Source organism: Zootoca vivipara, chromosome 17 (assembly GCF_963506605.1).
Source record: "Zootoca vivipara chromosome 17, rZooViv1.1, whole genome shotgun sequence".
Taxonomy (NCBI): Eukaryota; Metazoa; Chordata; class Lepidosauria; order Squamata; family Lacertidae; genus Zootoca; species Zootoca vivipara.
Genome location: NC_083292.1, coordinates 21057235 through 21078049, shown reverse-complemented (window position 1 = coordinate 21078049; position 20815 = coordinate 21057235). Strand labels below are relative to the sequence as shown.

Genomic DNA, 20815 nt, shown 5'->3' with positions numbered 1-20815 from the left:
AGACAAAGCTGGGCGATGGGAACAGCATGAAAGTGGAGCAAAGTCCCGGGCAGCCATCCACACGCCGGCGGAGAGGACCGCGGAAGGGGAGGAAGCGCCGGGCCTGCTGGGCCTCGTCTCTCTCCGCCGCCACCACCGCTGCCGTCGATGCTCCCTGCAGGGCCGAGGATGCGTCGCTGCTGACCTGCCCGGACGGCGCCCTACAGGCGGACCGAGGCGGAGAGAGGAGCTAGCGCGTTGCCCCGACGGCAAGTAGAGAGAGCGAGAGCGCACCGAGAAGCGCGCCGGAGAGGGAGCGCGCGGAGAGGCGAGGTGGGCTGGCAGCGGGGCGCGGCGCGGCGAAATCCCCACCACCCCCATCCGGCCGCGGCTATGATGGTTCACTGTGCCGGCTGCGAGCGGCCGATCTTGGACAGGTTCTTGCTCAACGTCCTGGACCGGGCCTGGCACATCAAGTGCGTCCAGTGTTGCGATTGCAAATGCAACCTGACCGAGAAATGTTTCTCCCGGGAAGGCAAGCTCTACTGTAAGAACGACTTTTTCAGGTGAGGGGCGACGTCTCTCCATCTCCTTCCCCCACCCTTAAGCCTCCCCCCTCTCTTTTCTAACCCACCCCCCACCAACACCCCAATGGTCCCTCCTGGATGATGTGGGCTGTAGTCGTAACCCCACTTCCTTAGGGTCTGAGCCCCCACTAAATGGAGTGGGACACCTCTGAGTTTAGAAGTGCGGCCCCTGAAGCCCCCCCCCATCCCACCCCGGAAAATTGCCCACCATAGTCCATCCCCTTCAGGACTGTGGTTCTACTCTTCTCTCGACTCTCCAAAAAGTGTTGCTAGTTCTGTATAGCCAGTGTGTAAATAGACGCTAAGGGCCCTGACTCTGAACAACGCCCCCCACTCACACCCCACACAAAGGCCTGATCCCGCTATGGCTGTTTCCTTGGGGTTAAGCCAGGCATCGCCAAGCGTGCTCTTTAGGCGTGCGGCCTTTACCCAGGAGTAAGTTCCATCGAAATGGAGGCTTGCTGCTGAACAAAGGGGCATAGGATCGGGCCATCCTAAATTCGGTTCCTAGGGAAGATAATCCCATGGGGGGGCAATAGGATTTACTACCGAGTAAGAGGAAAAGGCTTGCATCCTTTGATTTAGAAACTCAGCCCAAAGACAGAAAGGAAGGGGGGGTCCTGCGATATTTTTTATTATTATTATTGTTATTTTAAAGGTCTTTATATAGCTTGGTATTGGAAAATACTGGCAAATGGGGCGGGGAGTAGCAAGGTCAAAACCTGCTCTCTCCATCAGCGATGGATTTATCCGAGAGGGCGGGAAATCGGGGTATCCGAATTACCCAGGAAAGACTGAAATAAAAATGAATATGTACTCCATATCCATTTTGACACAGGCAAGGAGAGCCTCCTTCCTTCAGAGAAAGGGTCGAAAGAGGATTCAGCCTATCATTATGTGCACGCTTTCCATAGGAAGAACACCCACCCATTGAATTCACTAGGGCTTCCTTCCTCCGAGTAAACGGATGTCTGCTGTTTTGACATCGAGGCTGCGCTCCGAGGTGGGCTTAGGCGCGCCAAAGCCCATGAATTTCCCGGCGGCACGGTATATTTGTCAGCATGACAGAGGCCCAGAAGCTGGTCCTGAAGTTCTTGCGTCTGGACGTCCAAACGCCCCCCTCCCCACCCCAACAATGTCAAATCGAAGCAATCCCCTTGATTTTATATTTTCCTTGAAAATATAACCAGCAGCCCCCCCTCCACCCCGTTAGTCTGGGCAACCGAGGCTTAAATATATGCAGTCCGACCCTACTCGGGAGTAAGTCCGATTGATTTCAACGGGCTCCTTCACAATTTACAGCTGTCTGCGCAGAAGTTAAAGTCCTATTGATTTCAACCGGGCTTACTCCCAGGTAAGTGGGGCTGCAATTACAGCCTATATAAGCAAAGGATGACAGTTTCGGGGGTATTTGGGGAGCGGTACCTGTTCGCCACCCCCACCTCCTGATATATAAACATTTAGGCGAATCCATTTTTGTGGCTATTCATAGAGGCACATTATTTTTTCGTCCAGTGGAAAGGGGTCCAAGTTTCCCACCTATTATTATTATTATTATTATTATTATTATTATTATTATTATTATTTATCCAATAATATTTTCAAAGCCCCCTAGATCTTAAAAGCCAGTTGCTTTCAGGTGTTGTCCCGCCGCCAAAAACCTTCGGAGAAGGAGGTGGAAATCTTCGCCTCCTTTGACTGTGGCCCACCCGCATTTCTCACTCCTCCCCCCACCTCCCTTCCTTATTGTCTTCGGGAAAATGAAAATCAACAAATAAACCCTCATTTTGCAAATGCAAATCCACCCCAGCCTTTTGTTTTCGGGCATTAATTGGAGGTAAAGCGCCTATCTGTTTAGGTATGGAAATGGCAGGCACGGGAAGGTGCGGTGCTGTAGGGCGAGAGAGGGGGAGCCAAAGTGACTTCAGCTCTGTGGGCATAGGGCCCCCCAAGGCAAACGCATATGAATGAATGGAGGCTAAGCTGGCTTTGCACATGTAAACCGGCCTGTAATGGCCATTCCGAGTTCTTAGACTTTCCAGCCCCTTCCCTCCCCCACCCCACTTTTAAAAAAACTTTAAACCCCTTGAACGGTTTTAAAAAAATTTTTTTTTAATAAGGTGCAGATGAGGCGACCGCCATACAAAATAACCGCACCAAAATGATTTATGGGTTGTAATGTTTTCACTAAATCAACGTCACCGTGGGCCATCCTGGGGAGAAAATGGTGCCTACCGAAGGAGGAGGTGGTGGTGACTTGGAGCCTTGCGCGCTCTATACCCCAAATTCGAGGTGTATGCGGGGGCAGACACACTGACACATCGATACAGAGACCTCGATTATGGTTTTTGGACCACATTTCAACCACATTTTGGACCACATTTCAACTGGCGATTTCACATTTCAACAGCTACCCACACAACTCGTTGCAATAGGGAAAATTAAAAGCATTTCCACAGCTTTCGTTTCCCCTAACGCAGCGCGCGCGCTTTGCTTTTTGCAACGGCGAGGGGGTGGTTCCTAATGCCTAGATCTAAGGACCCCAGTTCGGGTCTTTCCACTGTGGCCCCGATTCAGTCCAACGCATCACACACACGCGGGAGGGGGGGGGCGGACGCACCTCAGACTGCCAACAAACAATAAAAAAGGACCTAGTGAGTGCTGCTACAGGCCTCAGGTTGATCAAGCACCCGGGACTGGATCCGACGGGGGTTCTCCTGCGCAAAGTCGGCCGCGATGGCCCAATTCCTCTGGACTGGAGGCGGGAAAGATTGCGTTGGTCGGATCCTGTTCCTTCCCCGTCGCCAAAACTTTTCCAGGGCCAGGCAATAAAATGACCCTTCTGTTCCCTCCCTCCCCAAATTTTTGGCAGCGTCTACCGGGAAGGTCCGAGATCCAGGATCTGACCGCCTGTCGGAGACCGTGCCTCTTCCTGTCTAGAAGTTCCCAACGCGCAAAAATACCATGGAGAGCGGCTCCCCGCTAAGATTCATTTCCTTTCCTTATTGGGTCCTCATCCTCTCTTTCTCTGACCTCCCCACCTTTCCCTCGCCCCCCTCTTACGCTATCTCTTTTGTATCCAGGAGGTTTGGGACCAAGTGCGCCGGGTGCGCGCAAGGCATCTCCCCGTCGGACCTGGTGCGCAAAGCCCGGAGCAAAGTCTTTCACCTGAACTGTTTCACTTGCATGGTGTGTAACAAGCAGCTCTCGACGGGCGAGGAGCTTTACATCATCGACGAGAACAAATTCGTCTGCAAGGACGATTACTTGAGCTCGGCCAGCTTGAAAGAAGGCAGTCTCAACTCAGGTGAGCCGACGGAGCCGGCCCTACCCTAGGGCAGGGGGAAGGAGTCGCCTTTGGCAGCCGATATGGAGTGTCAGGAAAGAGCAGCCTTTTGTTAGCTATTTGATTCGCGATTTCTCTCTGTGTGTGCGCGCGCGCCAGGGAAGAAGAGAAGCGCCTTAGCTCAGTGGTAGAGGATCCGCTTTGTGTGCAGAAGTTCCTGGGATCAGACCCCGGCATCTCCATATAGAGCTGGAGGAGATGCCTTGTCTTAAAGCCTGGAAAGCTGTGGGTCAGTGCAGAGGCAATACATGGACCAATCTGTGTCTGATTCAGTATCGGACAGCTTCATAGGTTCCTTTGCTTTTTGCCTCAGCTGCCAAAGTAACTCGAACGGCCTGCAGTTGGATAGCGTGCATTTGCTGCTAGATAGGGGCGGTCTCCTATAACAACTGTACTGCTGCTCTTAATAGGACCGTGAGTGGTCCTAGTGATTTTGCTGTTCCTGTTGTTATTATTTTATTTTTTGCTGATTGATTTCTGATGTGTGGACACCTAGCCACACTCCTTTGGGAAGTAGGAGCCTTTGAACTGGGTGGAATTGATTTCCCAGCAAAGGCTCAGAGGCTTGTGCTGTAACGCAGCAGGTCCCTGCCCCGAGTTGCTTGCAAACCTACTTTGGACGGAGTACGAGCAAAGGGAGCGGAGATGGATGGGTCAGAAGGGACAGATGAGGACAAGCGCAGCCCCCAACCCAGACCTTCAGAATGATTCTGAGGACCTTCGACGCTGCATTTCTATTGCGCCTTTCTTCCGCCTATTGGAAGGTCCTTTTCTATATCCCACCAGGCGCCGTGCAGAAGGATTTCTGCGCGAGGTGGGTCTCTGCCTGGAGGAGCTTACAGTTTAACTTTAGACAAAGGGAAGCGGGGACAGGAGGGAGACAAAAGAGCGACGAGTAGAGTGAAGGAAGGATTTTCGCGGGGGGGGGGGACAGAAGAATGAGCCGCGGCAGTGAAGACCATAGTTCCAGCTCTTTCTGTTTCGGGAATTAACCCGTCGGTGCTGAAATGGATTGCACAGCATTAGGGCTGGGTGTGCTAGCAACAAGGGAGAGTGAAGGAGAGAAGGAAGGCCGTGTATTTGTCTACTCTTAAAGCTTTACCCAGAAAAATATCGCTTGGGGTCTGTCGAATTTGTCCCCTTCCTTCCTTGTTTTGTTTTTGTAAAAGAGGGAATTTGGAAGTCACCCTGTTTACGAGTGCCTTCCCACTTCCATCTGTGAGGGTAAATGACCCTGGTTCTCTGCAGCAGCCGTCGAGGGGGAGGCATCTGGCGGTCCAATCACCCCTTGGAGACACGTTGCATTCGTTGGAATACAATAACTGCTTTTGCTGGGAAGGATAGGACCAAAGACCCTCCAATCTCGGGTGTTGTCTCCTGAGCGTCCAGGCAGGCGCCTCTAGGGAGACCAGTGGAGGTGTCTCCAACGCCTCCCAGAGCCCTTTTGCTTCCTTCCAGCGGTATCAATAAGCCCAAAGCAAAATTCAGAAAGGCCTCTCTCTCTTTAGACGGGGTGGGCGTCGATTAATAGGGCCAGCAGGGAAAGTTATTGGTGAGAGTGGGGCCTCCAAGAGGGGCCTGGCTTAGCAAGGCAAACCTCACAGGAACGTAGGAAGCAGACTTATATTGTCTACCCTGACTGGCAGCGGCTTTCTAGCGATTCAGGCAGGGGAATAAATAGTCTCAGCTGTATCGGGAGACCCCGGAAATTCAAGCAGCTAGCACCCTTCTGCATGCAGGGCAAATGTTCTACCAATGAGCCACGGCCCTTCAGCAGGAATAGAATTAGAACTTTTAGAGCGGAGAGGCAAGAAAAACCCTATTGAAAGTAGGTTGAAAGCGAGTGTAGTGTAGCGGTTAATGTGCTGGGCCTGGGAGATCAGGGTTCGAATCTTCGCTCGGCCATGAAGCTCACTGACTGACCTTGGTCGGTCACTGCCTCTCAGACTAACCTACCTCGCAGGGCTGTTGTGGAGGGAGAACCATGTGGCCACCTCGAGCTCCTTGGCGGAAAGGTGGGATATAAATGCAAATACCGTAGCAGCAGCAGCAGCAGATTAGAAGGCAACGTACTGAAGAGGTTGCTGACGGTGTTACGTTTTTGAAAAACGAACCTCATTTTATTTCACAACTCCTGCAACTGGGACATGCTTCCCTTTGCTCAGAAGTCAACTCCCCTTAGCTCCAACAGAACCGCCTTCCCAGAAACGTGCGTCTCTGATTGGGGTATGTAGAGAGCACATAGTCTGGGATTCTTCCCCGCCCCAATGGTCCTGCAACACCCCTTCCAAATCCAGACCTGCCCATATCCCTCCCACTTTTCTTCTTCTTCAGGATCGGGACCCAGGTGCTTTAGGTTGGGTTAGATCTAGGGGAGAAAATGGGGGGAAATGGATCACGAGGAGTGGGGGTGGAGCGCCGCTGGCCTCTGCTTTTCAGACGGCTTTATTTGTTTGTTTGTTTGATTCATTAATGAATCAATTAATTGATTGCGTTTCCCTCCGCCTTTGGGATCCTCGGTGCTCCTCAGGGCAGACTGTGTCCTCTCCCTCCTGTCTTTTCTTTTAACCTTCTGAGTATTTCTTTCGGGGGAGACCAACCACAACTGCCTTTTCTCTGAAAGCAGTACTCGGTGGCTCCTTCCTTAGTAAGATTTCATTGTTTGTGTCACCCTCCTTTCCCAAAGTGGCGCGCAAAGTTCTCCTCCCTGCTCTCACAACAACCCTGCAAGGTAGGATAGGCTGAGAGGCAGTGGTCGCCCTGTGAGCTTCATGGTTTGAGTGGGGATTTGAACCCTGGTCTTACAGGTCCACCTTCCTTTCCAGGCCTGTCTTCTCTCCTACCCTAGGTCCAAACAGGATGAAAGCTGATGGTGAAATATATATTTTTAAAGTCCTTGCAGGAGGCAGGGGTCTTTCCATACCTAAGTCTGGTGATGGATGAACTCTGCCCTGCCAAGTGATTCCTTTGGGGAAGAGAATGACCCGTGCAGCTGCTTATCCTCTCTTCCCAAAGAGTGACACCCACTCTCCCCTTTCCTTGCCAGTGTCCTCTTGTACCGACCGAAGTCTGTCTCCAGACATCCAGGACCCGATGCAGGACGACACAAAGGAGACCGACAACTCCACCTCCTCCGATAAAGAGACCACCAACAACGAGAATGAAGAGCAGAACTCGGGGACCAAGCGGAGGGGACCCCGGACCACCATCAAGGCTAAGCAGCTGGAGACCCTCAAAGCAGCTTTTGCTGCCACTCCGAAGCCCACCAGGCATATCCGGGAGCAGCTGGCTCAAGAAACGGGACTCAACATGAGAGTCATCCAGGTAAGAGGACCCCCGCCCCCCCGCGCCCGGTTGTTGAGTCCGAGCTTCGATGGGACGATCAGCTGGTACCTGTTCTGCACTAGACCATAGATGGGTTTGCTCATCTCTGTGCATTTTGGGGGCCCTTAGAGATGATGGAGCCACTGCTCTTTGGAATGCAGCGTTCTCTATATCCAGCCACGCACCCTTGTCTACCGAAAGGGGGCGATCTTCTACATGTTGCAGATTGTATCATAGCTTGTCACCACTGACATCGGCAAAGGGTCTCCTGTGATGTGATGTCACCTGGGCTGTAGATGATGTCACACTCACTCTCATCACCCAGCAAAAATCAGGAAAGTTGGAAGGTGAAGCTGTCGAGCCACAGAAATCTTCAGGCTTTTTGTCCTCTTTACCAGAAGGTGGCCATCATTTTACCTTCGTTCTCCATCCTGAAATGTTTTGGGAAATCTTCATTTACTTATGTGTGGAATATTGGAATACTTGTTTTTATGGACAGTGGAAATCCGGATGGGTAGTACTAAAGTATAGGTTATTTTGTTGGTTGGTTGGTTGCAGGCTATGTGACACCCCCCTCTCTTTTTTGGTAGAAAGGGGAAAAATTTCATGCTTCATCAAAAGGACTTCGTACACCCCATTATTCCTATTGTCCCACCATCATAGCTGCCAAGTTATCCCTTTTTTAAAGGGATTTTCCCTTATGCTGAATAGGCTTCCTCGTGAGAAAAGGGAAAACTTGGCAGCTATGCCCACCATGCTAGCTGCCTAGGAAAGCCCAACCTGAGGAACACTTCATGAGGAAGTAAACCCCACCAAATTCATGGGATTTACTCCCCAGCAGACCTGGCTGAAAATCAGTTAAGGGGAAATGTATGCTCGAGTCCCTTTAAAATGAATGTGTGTACGTAGGGGCCTATTCATGTTTACTTTGATGTAATAAGTGCTTCGAATGCTCAATCAAGCTTCCTCAAAAGGATGCATGCCTAGAATTGTAAAGCCCCAACCCTATCCATGTTTGCACAGAAGCGTTTCCTAGTCATTTCAATGAGATTTACTTTGGGGTAAATGTGAAGAGAACTGCAGCCTTGGTCAGGCATCCCCAAACTGCGGCCCTCCAGATGTTTTGGCCTACAACTCCCATGATCCCTAGCTAACAGGACCAGTGGTTGGGGAAGATGGAAATTGTAGTCCAAAACATCTGGAGGGCTGAAGTTTGGGGATGCCTGGCCTTGGTCCTTAAAGTGCAAAGACAGTATTAGTCCCGTCCGCTTCGAGAACACTGTCCAACCATCTCATCCTCTGTCGTCCCCTTCTCCTTGTGCCCTCCATCTTTCCCAACATCAGGGTCTTTTCCAGGCAGTCTTCCCTTCTCATGAGGTGGCCAAAGTAACGGAGCCTCAGCTCAGTTAACTCACTAGTCCCCTTGATTTCAACAGGAGAATGAAGCCCTCAGTTTAGTGCTCTCCCATTGAAATCAACACATAGACAGGTGCTTTCTATACCTAGTTGGGCCTTTGGTGCATCTAGTTCAATATCCTCACTGACTGGGCAGCAGCTCTCCAGGGTTTCAGGAAGGAGACATTCCCAACCCAGACCTAGCAGGACCTTCTGCCAGAGAAGCAGATGCTCCACCATAGAGCTATGGCCCTTCCTCCAGCAATTTACACTGTCCCCATGAGGTTGGAGGTTAGACTGCAATCCTGGGCCCAATAATTATGAAGTTAAGTCTTGCTGAAATCAGTAGGACTTCCTCTTGAGTAAACATGCATGGTTTTGAGCTGGCGTTAAGACAGTCATGATGTTGTTGTAAAGTTACTATTTATTTGTTCTGTTCAAGTAAGTCATACTCAGAGCAGACCCACTGAAACTTCTTCCGTTCTTCTTCTTCTTCTTCTTCTTCTTCTTCTTCTTCTTCTTCTTTTAATTAAATAGACTTGGATTAGTCATGCCCCTTTATTTCAATGGCTCTATGCTGAGTATGTCTCAGTTTAACACAACTCTGTTCTGCTTGAAATATTTCCAGCATTGCAAGCCATCTAGGGCAGGATTTGATAAGCCATTTTAAACAATGGGAAACATTACATAAATGCAATATTGCAATAAAATAGAGGCAAGTGAAAGCAAAGCAAATTAATATTACATGTTTTTGGTTATAATTTGTATTGTGCACAGAATTTGAAGGAATTCAAAATGGAACAGTGGTAGCTGGTAGCATTCCTATGTAGGGCATTTCAGCAATTTTTATCACACTCCTGTATGATTGCCTTATGTTTTAAATTGGGATGGGGTGCAAGCCAAAAGAACAATGAGTAGCTCTGGCGAGATTCAGGGACTCTTGCTTGACTTATGACTGTTTCCTCAGAAGTAAATCCATCTCCATTGCTTCCAAGTAAACAATATAGGATTTGCAGACTCTTTGCTCACTTACTCGCAAGTAAACATGGATATAGAATTGCCACCTCTGTCACTTGCAGACCCCGAGTTGTAAATTTAACATTAATGGAGCCACAGGGCCGTCAGTTGTATCAATAGTAGACCCGTTGAAATTTAATGGACATGGCTAATTTAAGTCTATCATTTGCAATGGCTCTAGTCTAACTTAGCTGGATACAGCCCTCAAATCCATCAACTTGGCTCCAGTTATCAATACATTATGATGGCAATATGGATTAATGTCATGAATTTTAGAATATCATCACATAAGGTAGCTTATGAAAAGTGGGTTAAAAAATTTACTGACTAAAGAAACAGTGTAATACGATCCATATCTACTAATAAGTAAATCCTATTGAGTTCAGTGGGGCTTACTCCCGGATAAGTGGGCAGAAGACTGGGAAAAAGTCATAAAATCATATAGGTATGAATAAAAAATACAGCCATCAGGATTTAGCCACAGAAATGTAGAGAGGGAGACCTCCAAGATGGAAAGGATGGGTTGTAACCAATGATAGTCCTACTCAAAGTAGACCTGTGGAAATGTATCTATTCTGTGTAGGGTTTACACTGGATCCAATCCTTTGATGTTTACCTCAATTCAGAGGGCAAGGCTGAAAAGGAATAATGCAAGGACAGCCACGCCGTGCCCCCACTCCTCCGCAAATAGGGTTTTTCAAGGAGTGTGGATTTGAAACATGGGATCAATATTTGTTTGCAAAGCTACAATGATGCCATGCAGTACAGCCCCAGTCCTCGTCCGCAGGTGCCCTTCCAAATGGGTGGTCCGGTAGCATCAGGCCACCTGGAGTCTACTTCAGCAAATCCTGTTATTATTATTAGTAGTAGTACGGTATTATATTTTATTTATAAGCTGCCCATGTGGCTGGGGTTCTCCAGCCACTCTGGGCAGCTTACAGATCAGATTCCTCTAGTTCCCCCTGCCTTTTCCTCCTGTCCATGTTGAATGAAACACCCTGCCTAGGACCGAGCATCTTGCAAGTGTGGGCTCTCTCTCTCTGGAGCAGTTTAATACAGAATGACAGTGGAGCTTCCAAGTTCAGAGGCACTATACCTCTTAAGTTCAGCTGCTGAGGCCAGGGAAAAGAGAAGGATGTGGTCTTCATGTTCTGCTTATCTGATTCTCAAAAGCATCTGCAAGGTCTATCTAAATGGATACTCTAGATCAGGCATCCCCAAGCTGCGGCCCTCCAGATGTTTTGGCCTACAACTCCCATGATCCCTAGCTAACAGGACCAGTGGTTGGGGAAGATGGGAAATGTAGTCCAAAACATCTGGAGGGCTGAAGTTTGGGGATGCCTGCTCTAGATTAAAGATGGGGAAATGGTGGCCTTTTAGGTGGGACTCCAACTCCCATCAGCCTCAGCCAGTATGACCCATGACTAAGGATCATGGGAATTGCAGCCCACATGATTTGAATGGACCTTTGATCCCATCTAACAGGGATAGTCTTATGGGTAGCATAGGAAGGAAGGAAGTCCCATTCTGGTACAGTACTTTAAAGCACCAGGTTTTTTTTAGAATATTGGTGCAAAACCAATACAAGCACCACCAAGAAGTATAAAAAAATGCAGTGGGAAATCTCTAAGATATTCTAGGTCAACATGCTTTTTTTTAAGGCAGGGAAAGTGATGAGTTTAAATATGTGTTTGGATGGTTTTCCCACACTGCTAATTGTACCATTTACTGCACACACTACTTCTAGTAGTTGTTACTCCTAGTAGTTATGACTACAGGCATTTCTATGTTATAGTAGACTGGTGCTTAATTAGGGCACAAAACAGCAGTCATAGCAGCAGAGCCATCGAGCCAACCTTTCATCCCACAAATTAGTGGGCGTACCCATTCTACTACCAGCCCATGGCAATATAACATCATTTATTTGTGCAGTAATACATAGGGACTTTTCAGTGTCCTAAAGTCATAGAACTGTAGAGTTGGAAGGGACCCCAAGGGCCATCTAGACCAACCCCCTGCAATGCAGTAATCTCAACTATATTCATGGGCAGATCCTGAACCCCTGTCCTCCAAACCAGGTTTCCTCTTTATGGACCTACAAAGAAAATCCTTACTTTTTTCTGCAAACGGGGGGGGGGTGTCTTTTTGTCATTGCATGCCCTCCCCCACTTTCTCCTCCCCTCCCTACTTCTCCATCTTCTCTTCCCTTTATGTTTATTTTGAGTTTGATTGTGTGGTGTGTTTATTAAATCCTAATTTCCTGTCTCTCCATCCGTCCGCCTTTCTTTTGGTTGCATACATACATACATACATACATACATATATAATTTCATTACGGTCAAAGAGCAGCTCGAAAAGCACAACTGGGACAACTTTCACAAGAATAAAAAAAATACATTTAAAACATTGTACAACAGCTTAAAGATTAAAATCTGAGATAAACGCATACACACATAAAGACCTAAAATTTGGGCTACCATACAAATTGGCCTTGCCACCATGGAGGCCGACTTCGACTGTTTTCCTAGTGGACCAATTTGTTTCAGGGGGTGGTCTGCGCCTGCAAATCTGCGTGCAGAATCTGGCGACCATCCAGGTCCTCTTGTGGTCTTTGCCTAAGAGGAGAGAATTGAGTTTAGTTCTTTTGGGTGTCTGCTGGGGTTCAGTCCGGCCAGAGGGCATCACCGTAGCCTCTCTCCTTCTGTGCCCCCACAGGTTTGGTTCCAGAACCGACGGTCCAAGGAGCGACGGATGAAACAACTGAGCGCGCTGGGAGCCCGAAGACACGCTTTCTTCAGAAGTCCTCGACGCATGCGCCCTCTGGGAGGCCGCTTGGATGAATCCGAAATGCTAGGCTCCACCCCTTATACTTACTACGGAGGTAAGAAGGTTTTCCCCTCTCGGATTGGGGGAGGGCGGAATCGTGGTGGGCACTTTTCCTTCCTTTCATCCAATCACTTTTTTTCCTGAGTTTTGTTCCCAAAGCATATTTTAATCCCAATCAAACAAGGATCACCATCCTAGGCACATTTACCTGGGCATCCTACCTGATGCAGATTCACACTAGTTACATTTAAAGCACATGACTTTCCCCAAAAGGACCCTGGGAGCTTTTTTTCCTTCCTCAGGGTACCGGAAACAGTAGGTCTGTGAGTGAGGAACTACAATTCCCATGATTCCTTGAGTGCTGTGTTTTAAATGGGGATTGAATGTCTTGAACACAGCCAGATTTTACTTCGGAGTGAACGTGCGTTTATTATGGACTAACTTGAAGTCAATACTCTCGCTGCTGAAATTGCGAGAGGCGGCCTCCAGCCCTTTTGGGCATCCCACCAGCTCAGACAAGCTAGCCTTGATCTCCTGGCCACAACCTCCTGGTTTGACAGTTTTCATTGTTGCTTCAACCGGTTTAACGGTTATGCTGTTTTAATGAATTTGTCCTCTTGTATATTGTGATTATGGATGGTTTGATGAACTGGTTTCATTCATTGTGCGTTTTAACTGGGCCGATATAACCTTTATCATTGGGTTTACATTTGTAAACAGCTTAGAAGCCATTTTCTGACAAGCTCAGGAAGCTGTATATAAATACACATACTGCATAAATAATCACGGGAGCAAATAACAGGGGCTACTTTGAGTAAAACTTTGACCAACCCTTTGGAGCCAGCCTCTTTAGAACCTCAACCTCCTGCTTCCTGAGGGAGACAGAGTAAGATTTTCTTTCTTTCGTTTCCCTCCGTCTTTTGTAGTTTTTCATCTACTTCCTCTCCCTTCCATACAGAGATTCTTCCTTTTCCACCTCTCCCTGTCTTCCGCTTTTCTTCCCCTGCCATCTCTTTACCCCGCTCTTTTCCTGGCTTCGCTAAAATCACTGAAAATCCGAGGGCGCTCGGAAACCAGGGCTGCCTGCCGGTTGCTTTGATTCCCCTGCTTTTTTGCTGCGGTTGCACCCTCCGCTGTTCCTCCCCTCTTAGTTCCTCTTCCGCCATAGTTGCCCCCCCCTTGTTGGTTCCTCTTCTTACCCTCCCCCTTGGTTCCCCTACCCCCGCCTCCCCCAGCTGGTTTCTTTCCAACGGCTTCCCCGACGTTTTTTTCAGGCCAGCCTCTCCCTCCGCCCCGACGGTTTCCCTCGACGGGGAGGAGGCGTGGTCCCTGCCTGGATATCTCCTCCTCCTTGCCGCCACCGCCCCGCCCGAGAAAGGGAGCTTTGTGCGGGAGGGTCCGGCTGTGCCCGACCCCTTTGACGCCCCGCGCTCCCTTGCCCTGCGCTGCGACGAACAAAGCTCCAGCTGCCTCGCCTTTGTACTCTTTTCAGACGGCATTTGTTCCAATTACGGCCGAACCCCAGGCGCGTATGGAAGGCGGCCGCCGCCTCTGGCCAGGGCCCCGGACATTTGTCTTCCAGGCACCGCCGCTTCCCCGCACCCCGTCACCTTCCAGCTCCCTGAAGGCGAAACCTGATAAAAAACGACCCCCCCCAAAAAGGAACCAAAGCCCAGGAGGGAAAATATTTATTTACTTCTTTGAGCAAGGGTCGCCTGGCTGGAAGGAAACTGGAAACTCTATTTCTCCGAGGATTCCGAGGTCTATCTGGCTTCCTGCTCCTTATACTCCGTCTAGGGGGTGTTATTTGGCACTCTTCCTCCCCCCCCAAACACTTCCAAAGACAGGAAAGGGGCTCACCCAACTCCTAGGGGTCAAGATCCCTTGCCCCCATAAAATATTTTAGGGGGCTGTGCTCTCCAAACTTGACAGGCATTGCCATTCAGATGGTGCGCGCGCCGTGTTTCGTGATCGATTAGGCAGGGCGGGACTTGCCTGGTCCCCCAAAATTTTATTCAGTTTGGTACCCGTGGAAGGGCTGTAGCTCCGTGGCAGAGCATCTTTCTGGCATGAAGAAGGCACCAGGTTCAATCCCAAACGGTACCTCCAGATCCCTTGTCTAAAACCGTGGAGAGTCGCTGTCAGTTAGTGCAGGCAATGCTTGAGTTTACTGTAGTTGGTCGGCCTCGGCCTCAGGCCGTTTGTATGGCTGTGTGCTCCGTCTCGCCTTAAATCGCCAGGGGGGGGGTTCGGGTAGTGACGGGAATGATGCTAGGCAGGTTTGGGAAGTAAACTCACTTGAAAACAGCGGGACATATTTTCCAATAAGCACCGCAGAGGATTTGCTCGCGTGTTACACGCGTCCCTTTAGCGCTATAGTTGTAGGTTGCGCGCGCGAGGATGCTGCTAGGAAGATGTATACACGGGTGTTATCAAACAATTAAGTAAATAATTAAATGTACATTCTATGGAACTATATTCTGGTGTCAGAAATAAATAAAACGTGCAAACTAATAAAGCCACAATTTAAGCATTGGAGAGGAACGGGAACAGCCTGTGCGCCGGGAATTTAGCATGAGAAGTAAAGTCAAATAATATATATTAAAATACACTGCTACAACGTGGTGCCCTGCGGGTGTTTCGGGCTTCTTTAAGAGAAACCCCTGTTCGCTGGCGAATTCTAGCTGTTCCCAGAAGTTTCTCCCTTTATTTCTGAGAGAGTGTGTTTATGCCAAATTATGTGCAGAGAATTCCCTCTTCTCATGGAGAAAAAAGTGTCTGTGTGAATGTGCGTAATATAAACGTATACTTCCGGGATGAGAGCCTTTTTTTCTGTGGCAGCTCCTAAGCTGTGGAATGCCCTCCTCAGAGAGGTGCGTAACTTTGGCGCCTTCACTACGCAGCTTTTTGCTTGAATGCTGAAGACCGTGGCCTTTGACACTTTAGTTACAGGTAGGCAGCCGTGTTGGTCTGACGTAGTCGAAACAAAAAAAAAATTCCTTCCAGCAGCACCTTAGAGACCAACTAAGTTTGTCATTGTTATGAGCTTTTGCGTGCATGCAAACTTTAGTGTGTGTTTCCAGAACCCGCCCTGTTCTTGTGAATCAATGTCCTCAACTGTGTCTTTTATTCTGAATTTTAAATAGTTGCAACTGGCCCCGAGACCTGCTGGTGAAGGGCGAGTGATGAATTAATTTTTAAATTATTATTATGAAAAGCAATAATAATAATTAGAGCGGCAAGATAATGTAACTTCTTCCCCTCTAGAGGATAAGCGTGCGGGCTTGGCTCTGTCTGAACACCTTTGTTCTAGGCTTGTGTGAGCCTTTCCTCCTGGAGGAATGGGTGTATCTTTAATCGAATTAACATCCTATCTGCCACTGGCGGAGGATGATGGGGGTTGGGGAGGAAGGTGCAGGCGGGGAGAGAATTGATTAACTCCAGCCCGTTTAAAGCGACTGCTTCTGCCCTTCCTTCCTCCTAGTTTTCCGAAACTAAATTTGCAGCCCAATCCTAAACGCGTTTACTCTGCGTTGAAGTCCCACCCGCATTTTGAGAAGTTTTTTTCTCCTCCCACCCGGGTCCCTGCTAGTAAAGATTAACTAATTTGAATGTGAAGCTCCAGTTTCCGGAGATTTTAGATTATTAATATTTTTTTTAAAAAAAAATATTGCTATTGTTACAAGCTATTGCTATTGTTACAAGCCCCTCTTTCCCTGCTGCGCGCATTTTCTTCAGGCTCGGAGCGTATGGAAGGGGCGTATAGAATCAGGCGCGCATCTGATAGCAGTCCATAAACAAACGAACGTTAATGCGGCTCCGGGCTTTGATGTGTCTGCTACTTTCTCCACGAACGTTCTGTTTGGAACGCTGTGACGTATCGAATAGAATTCGATGCGGGAGGGGCGGCGGATGTCCTTTGAGGATGCTTTTATACCGCTTGAGTGTGTCGTCGGGGGTGTTTGTTTCTGAAGCATAAAATCGGGAGAGGTTTGTGGGGCGTTTTAAACTGCTCCATGACAGTTTAGGCAGGCGGTAGTAGGTAGTTGGAGGGTGGAGGCGCCTGCCTGATGCGTCAGGCCAAAAAAATCCAGTTTTTGGCTTCCCGCATCCGCGGAACCCGCCAGCAAAGCGCTTTGAAGGGGAGGGGGGAAGCAGCTGGCTTTTCACCGTCCGCTTTCTGCCGTATTTATTTCGAGGTATGCTGCCTCTGGGGATGGAGGTTTTGTTTTTGAGCTCTAGCAGCTCATAGTCGTGTCATCATCCATTAATTTCTCCCAATTATTAATACAAAACTCACCAAAATTATTCTTTAATTTATTATTGAATGCATTTACTTGTTTCTTGTTTTTAAACCCCACACTTTATATAAGAATAATCTCCGTAGATTCACGGTGTGTTGTTTTCGGTGACCCCAAACCGCCCCCCCCCGTGCGCGCGCACACCGATCCGACCCACAGTAGCTGATCACAGACCCTCATCCTCATGCGGGAAATGGCACAACCGACTTGCGCGCCCAGGCTGCGATCCTACACCCACTCACTGTGGGGTTTTTTTTGGGGGGGGAGCGCTATTGCATTCAGTGGAACTTTTGAGTTTACCTGTACAGCATCGAGCTATAACTGGGATTCTGGCCTGGAGGCCGTGTCCACGCCTAGGTTTCTGTGGTAGCAGTATATTATTATTATTATTATTATTATTATTATTATTATTATTATTATTATTATTATTATTATTATTATAGTACATTGTTGTTGTTATTACCCATGTTATACAAATAATAAAATTATTAGTAGTATACCATTATTATTATTATTATTATCATCATCATCATTATTATTATTATTATTATTATTATTATTATTATTACAGCATGCTGTTGTTCTTGCTGTTGTTCATAATGCATGCAAATAAAATACCATGCTGTTATTGTACTACTACCAATAATAATATTATATTTCTATGCCACATTTCTATTATTTGCAATAATCGTGGTTGTTAATGATCTTTGCACTTCTCTGTGGGGTTATGGCCTGGCCTGGCCTTCATCTGGCCCACTGTGGATAGTTTTAAGTTTGAATCCTGACTGGCGTTTGACCCCTCTGTGTCCTTCATTTCTTCTCGACTGTCCTGGCCTCTGCATAGGTCTTTGTGAGCCTCCCTCTGCTTATTTGGGGGAGGTCGGGGGTGTGGAACAGAGGGGGTTTGCTTCTGAGCAGAACAGCAGTGCTCCCAACAATGCGCGGGCCTGCAGCTTTACCTCTCCGAGGTGTTTCTCCGGAAAGGAGTCGAGCTGGATTCAGTGGCGGAGCTGATATTTGAACTCGGTTGCCCGCGAAGCAGGACTTCCCCCCCTCGACGTAAATGGGAAGGTGTCAGTGGCCGGCTATGCTTGCGGAAGGGCCGCAGCTCGGCTTTTGTCCTAGGTCCCATCCTGGGAAATATTCCCTGCCTGGAACCCCGGAGAGGAGCCTCTGCCAGCCATTGTGGGCAGCACCGAGCTGCATGACACGCAATGGTCTCAACTGGCAAGGCAGTTATGTGGGCGCGGCTGCCCACCTGCCCTGGTCGTCCAGGAAAGAAATGGCAGGAAGCCACCGGTGTCGTCCTCTTCCTAACGCAGGGCTGCCAATCCCGTTGGCATCGATATGTTGATCTATTGCTTTTGTTTGTTTGTTTGCTTATCCCTCCCTCCACAGACATTGCCCTGTCTTCCCACTCCTCAAGTTTATCCTCACAACAACCCTGTGAGGTAGGGTAGGTTGAGAAATAGTGATTTGCCACAGGTCGCCCACTGATGGCTGAGTGAGGAGCTGAATCCGGGCCTCCCCAACCTCGGTCCAGAGCTCTAACCATTGCACCACACCACCTCTCAATCAATGGGATTTTTAAATGATTAACTGAGGGGAGGAGGGTTTTTCTCCTTATAGGATCTCGTCAGCCCTGTTTTAGATCCTATCTCACCTGCTCTCGCTCTCTCTCTCTCTCTCCTCCCTTCCTCCCCCCCCCCCGCTCAGATTACCAAGGCGACTACTACGGGCCTGGGGGCAACTACGACTTCTTCCCGCACGGCCCCCCCTCGCAGGCGCAGTCCCCCGCCGATTCCAGCTACATCCCGACCTCGGGAGCCGGCTCCACCCCGCTCGGACCCCTGGAACCCCCTCTCCCCGGGCACCACGCTTCCGAGAACCAAAGGTATACGGATATGATCTCTCACCCCGACACGCCCAGCCCGGAGCCCGGGCTGCCAGGCTCGTTGCACCCTATCCCGGGCGAGGTCTTCAGCGGGGGGCCCAGCCCCCCTTTCTCCATGTCCGGCTACAGCGGGCCCCTCTCGCACCCCAACCAGGAGCTGAACGAGACGGCCGTGTGGTAGAGCGACCCCTGGCGGAGGGCGCGCGCCTGACCTCACCGGACCAAAAAAAGAGTAGCCCCCTTTTTTTGTCCAGCTCCGTCCGCTCCGTCGGGGCGAAACTCCGTTTACCAAAAGCGCCACCACCGTGATGCCAAATCGCGCCTCGCCAGACCTCCTCTCCCCCTCGGGGGCCGCTCAAGGACCGCGCGCGGCCCGCTGTCTGGCCCCGGGTGGGCTCAGTGGGGACGCTTGGACACGGCTGGCGGGCCCGCCAACCAACAAACCAACCCACCCACCCCGGTTGCAGCGCGCAGAGGTGGTTCGCCGTCTTTGTTCGAGGAACCTCTCGCAGCGAAATCTCTGGAACTCGCCCATTCGTTGGACCAAAGCTGGACTCGCCTGTTTCACAGACTGGAGGATGTGAGAAAGAGGTTGGGGAGAGAACGACCAACACCTGTCCCAGCCCCGTCCAGGATTGCGTCTTGAGTTTTTTTGGGGTTGTTTTGGGTTTTTGTTTTTCCTAAATCCGAAAAAAGAGAGAACCAGTTTATTTTAATTAAAAGGTTTATTTTGTGCGTGTTCGATGGTGGCAGGAGAAAGGACTTTTGGAAAAGATCTCCGGAAAAGGAGGAATGTTTTATTGGTGACACGTCGCCCCCTCGTGGTAAGTGCTGGAACGACTTGCAGGACTTATTTAAATACGTTGAGAGGGACTTGGGGAGGGTGTTTTTTTGTTTTCTTAATTATTATTATTATTAATATTATTATATTATAATTATAATTATTTTGGCGGAAATATAACCACAACTACCAATAAAAGTTTTTTAAAAACCCAATTTTGGAATGCCGCTAGCAAACGCCAATCCAGTCTAAACCTTCCTCGGAGGCAACACACCTGTTTAAGAATGTATTATAGTTTTTTGCTCCTAGTTTCTTTATTTTGTATAAAGAAGAAACAAATAAAGTATGTTTTTGTGTTTATTGGTTATTTATTGTACCTTAGTCATCTGGAGTGTCAATTTGCAATGGAGGTAACAGCATAAGTAGGAGTACTGGAAAGATTCTCATTCTACTGCTAATTATGTTATCATTTAATGCAGTTAAGAACAACAATAACAATAACAATTATTATTAATTGGAATAATTCTCATTATTATTCAGTGCAAAAATTTACTGTTAATTGCAATTGTTCTTAATGGGTGCTGCATTTCTCAGAGTAATCATGAAAAGATGGGGATCTGCCTCAAAGAGTGGGAGAGAAATGCCTCGATTTTTAACACATAGGCAGCAGATTGGGAGTAAACCCCAGAGATCTTAAACTTAAAGGGACTTACTTCTGAAGAAATGTTCACAGGAGTACAGTCCCTGATTACAAGATACTGTGTTTTTCTGTTTATAAGACGGCCCATGTATAAGACACCCCCTGTTTTTGGGGGACTCATATTTAAGAAAATGGGGTGAGATGTATCCGTGTATAAGACGCCTCCTCATTTTTGACATTATTTTTTAGGGGGGGAACACCTAGTCTTATACACGGAAAAATACGGTAGCTCTATCTAAAACAAGTTTGGGGTTTCTTTGAGCCAATTTAGCACATGGGGGCAGTTTTCAAATATTTAAAAACATCCCAGACAACACAGGCCAAAGGTGTATCTCATTCAGGAATGGAGACTCTGTGACTGGACTCCAAATCCCATCAGGTCCGGCCAGCGTGGGTTCTGCTTGGGGGTGCTGGGAGCTGTAGCTCGTCTACATTCGGAGGACTACGGCTTCCTCATCTCTGCTGGAAGAAATCCCAGGAGGTGTAGATTTTCTCTTTCCTGAATGACAAGATAACCTTACTGAGATTTCTTCCTTGACCTCTCTTGCATCCAGTCATCCTTTTTTAAAAAAGCAAAAAACAGGGGCATAGATTGTTGGTTAAAAAATTAAAATAGAAGTGGCCTCATTGCACAGGTTGTAGCTAAAGGCGGGCCTTGTGTCTGC

The 20815-nt window shown here is 48.5% G+C and overlaps 1 protein-coding gene across 1 annotated transcript; it reads left to right on the top strand.

Annotated features, from left to right (window-relative positions):
* The first annotated feature begins 372 nt into the window (after nt 1-372).
* On the top strand, nt 373-18850 carry LHX5 (LIM homeobox 5). The gene is made up of 5 exons (XM_035098715.1): nt 373-545; nt 3650-3873; nt 6959-7236; nt 12364-12529; nt 18492-18850. Exons 1-5 carry the CDS (start codon nt 373-375, stop codon nt 18848-18850), a joined length of 1200 nt encoding a protein of 399 aa, XP_034954606.1.
* Nucleotides 18851-20815: the final 1965 nt, after the last annotated feature.

Excerpts from the sequence above, each read along its gene's own strand:
- LHX5 (XM_035098715.1), top strand. The coding sequence starts at position 373 with ATGATGGTTCACTGTGCCGGCTGCGAGCGGCCGATCTTGGACAGGTTC. Across the intron at positions 546-3,649 it reads TGTAAGAACGACTTTTTCAG|GAGGTTTGGGACCAAGTGCG; the intron begins GTGAGGGGCGAC and ends TTTTGTATCCAG. Across the intron at positions 12,530-18,491 it reads CCCTTATACTTACTACGGAG|ATTACCAAGGCGACTACTAC; the intron begins GTAAGAAGGTTT and ends CCCCCCGCTCAG.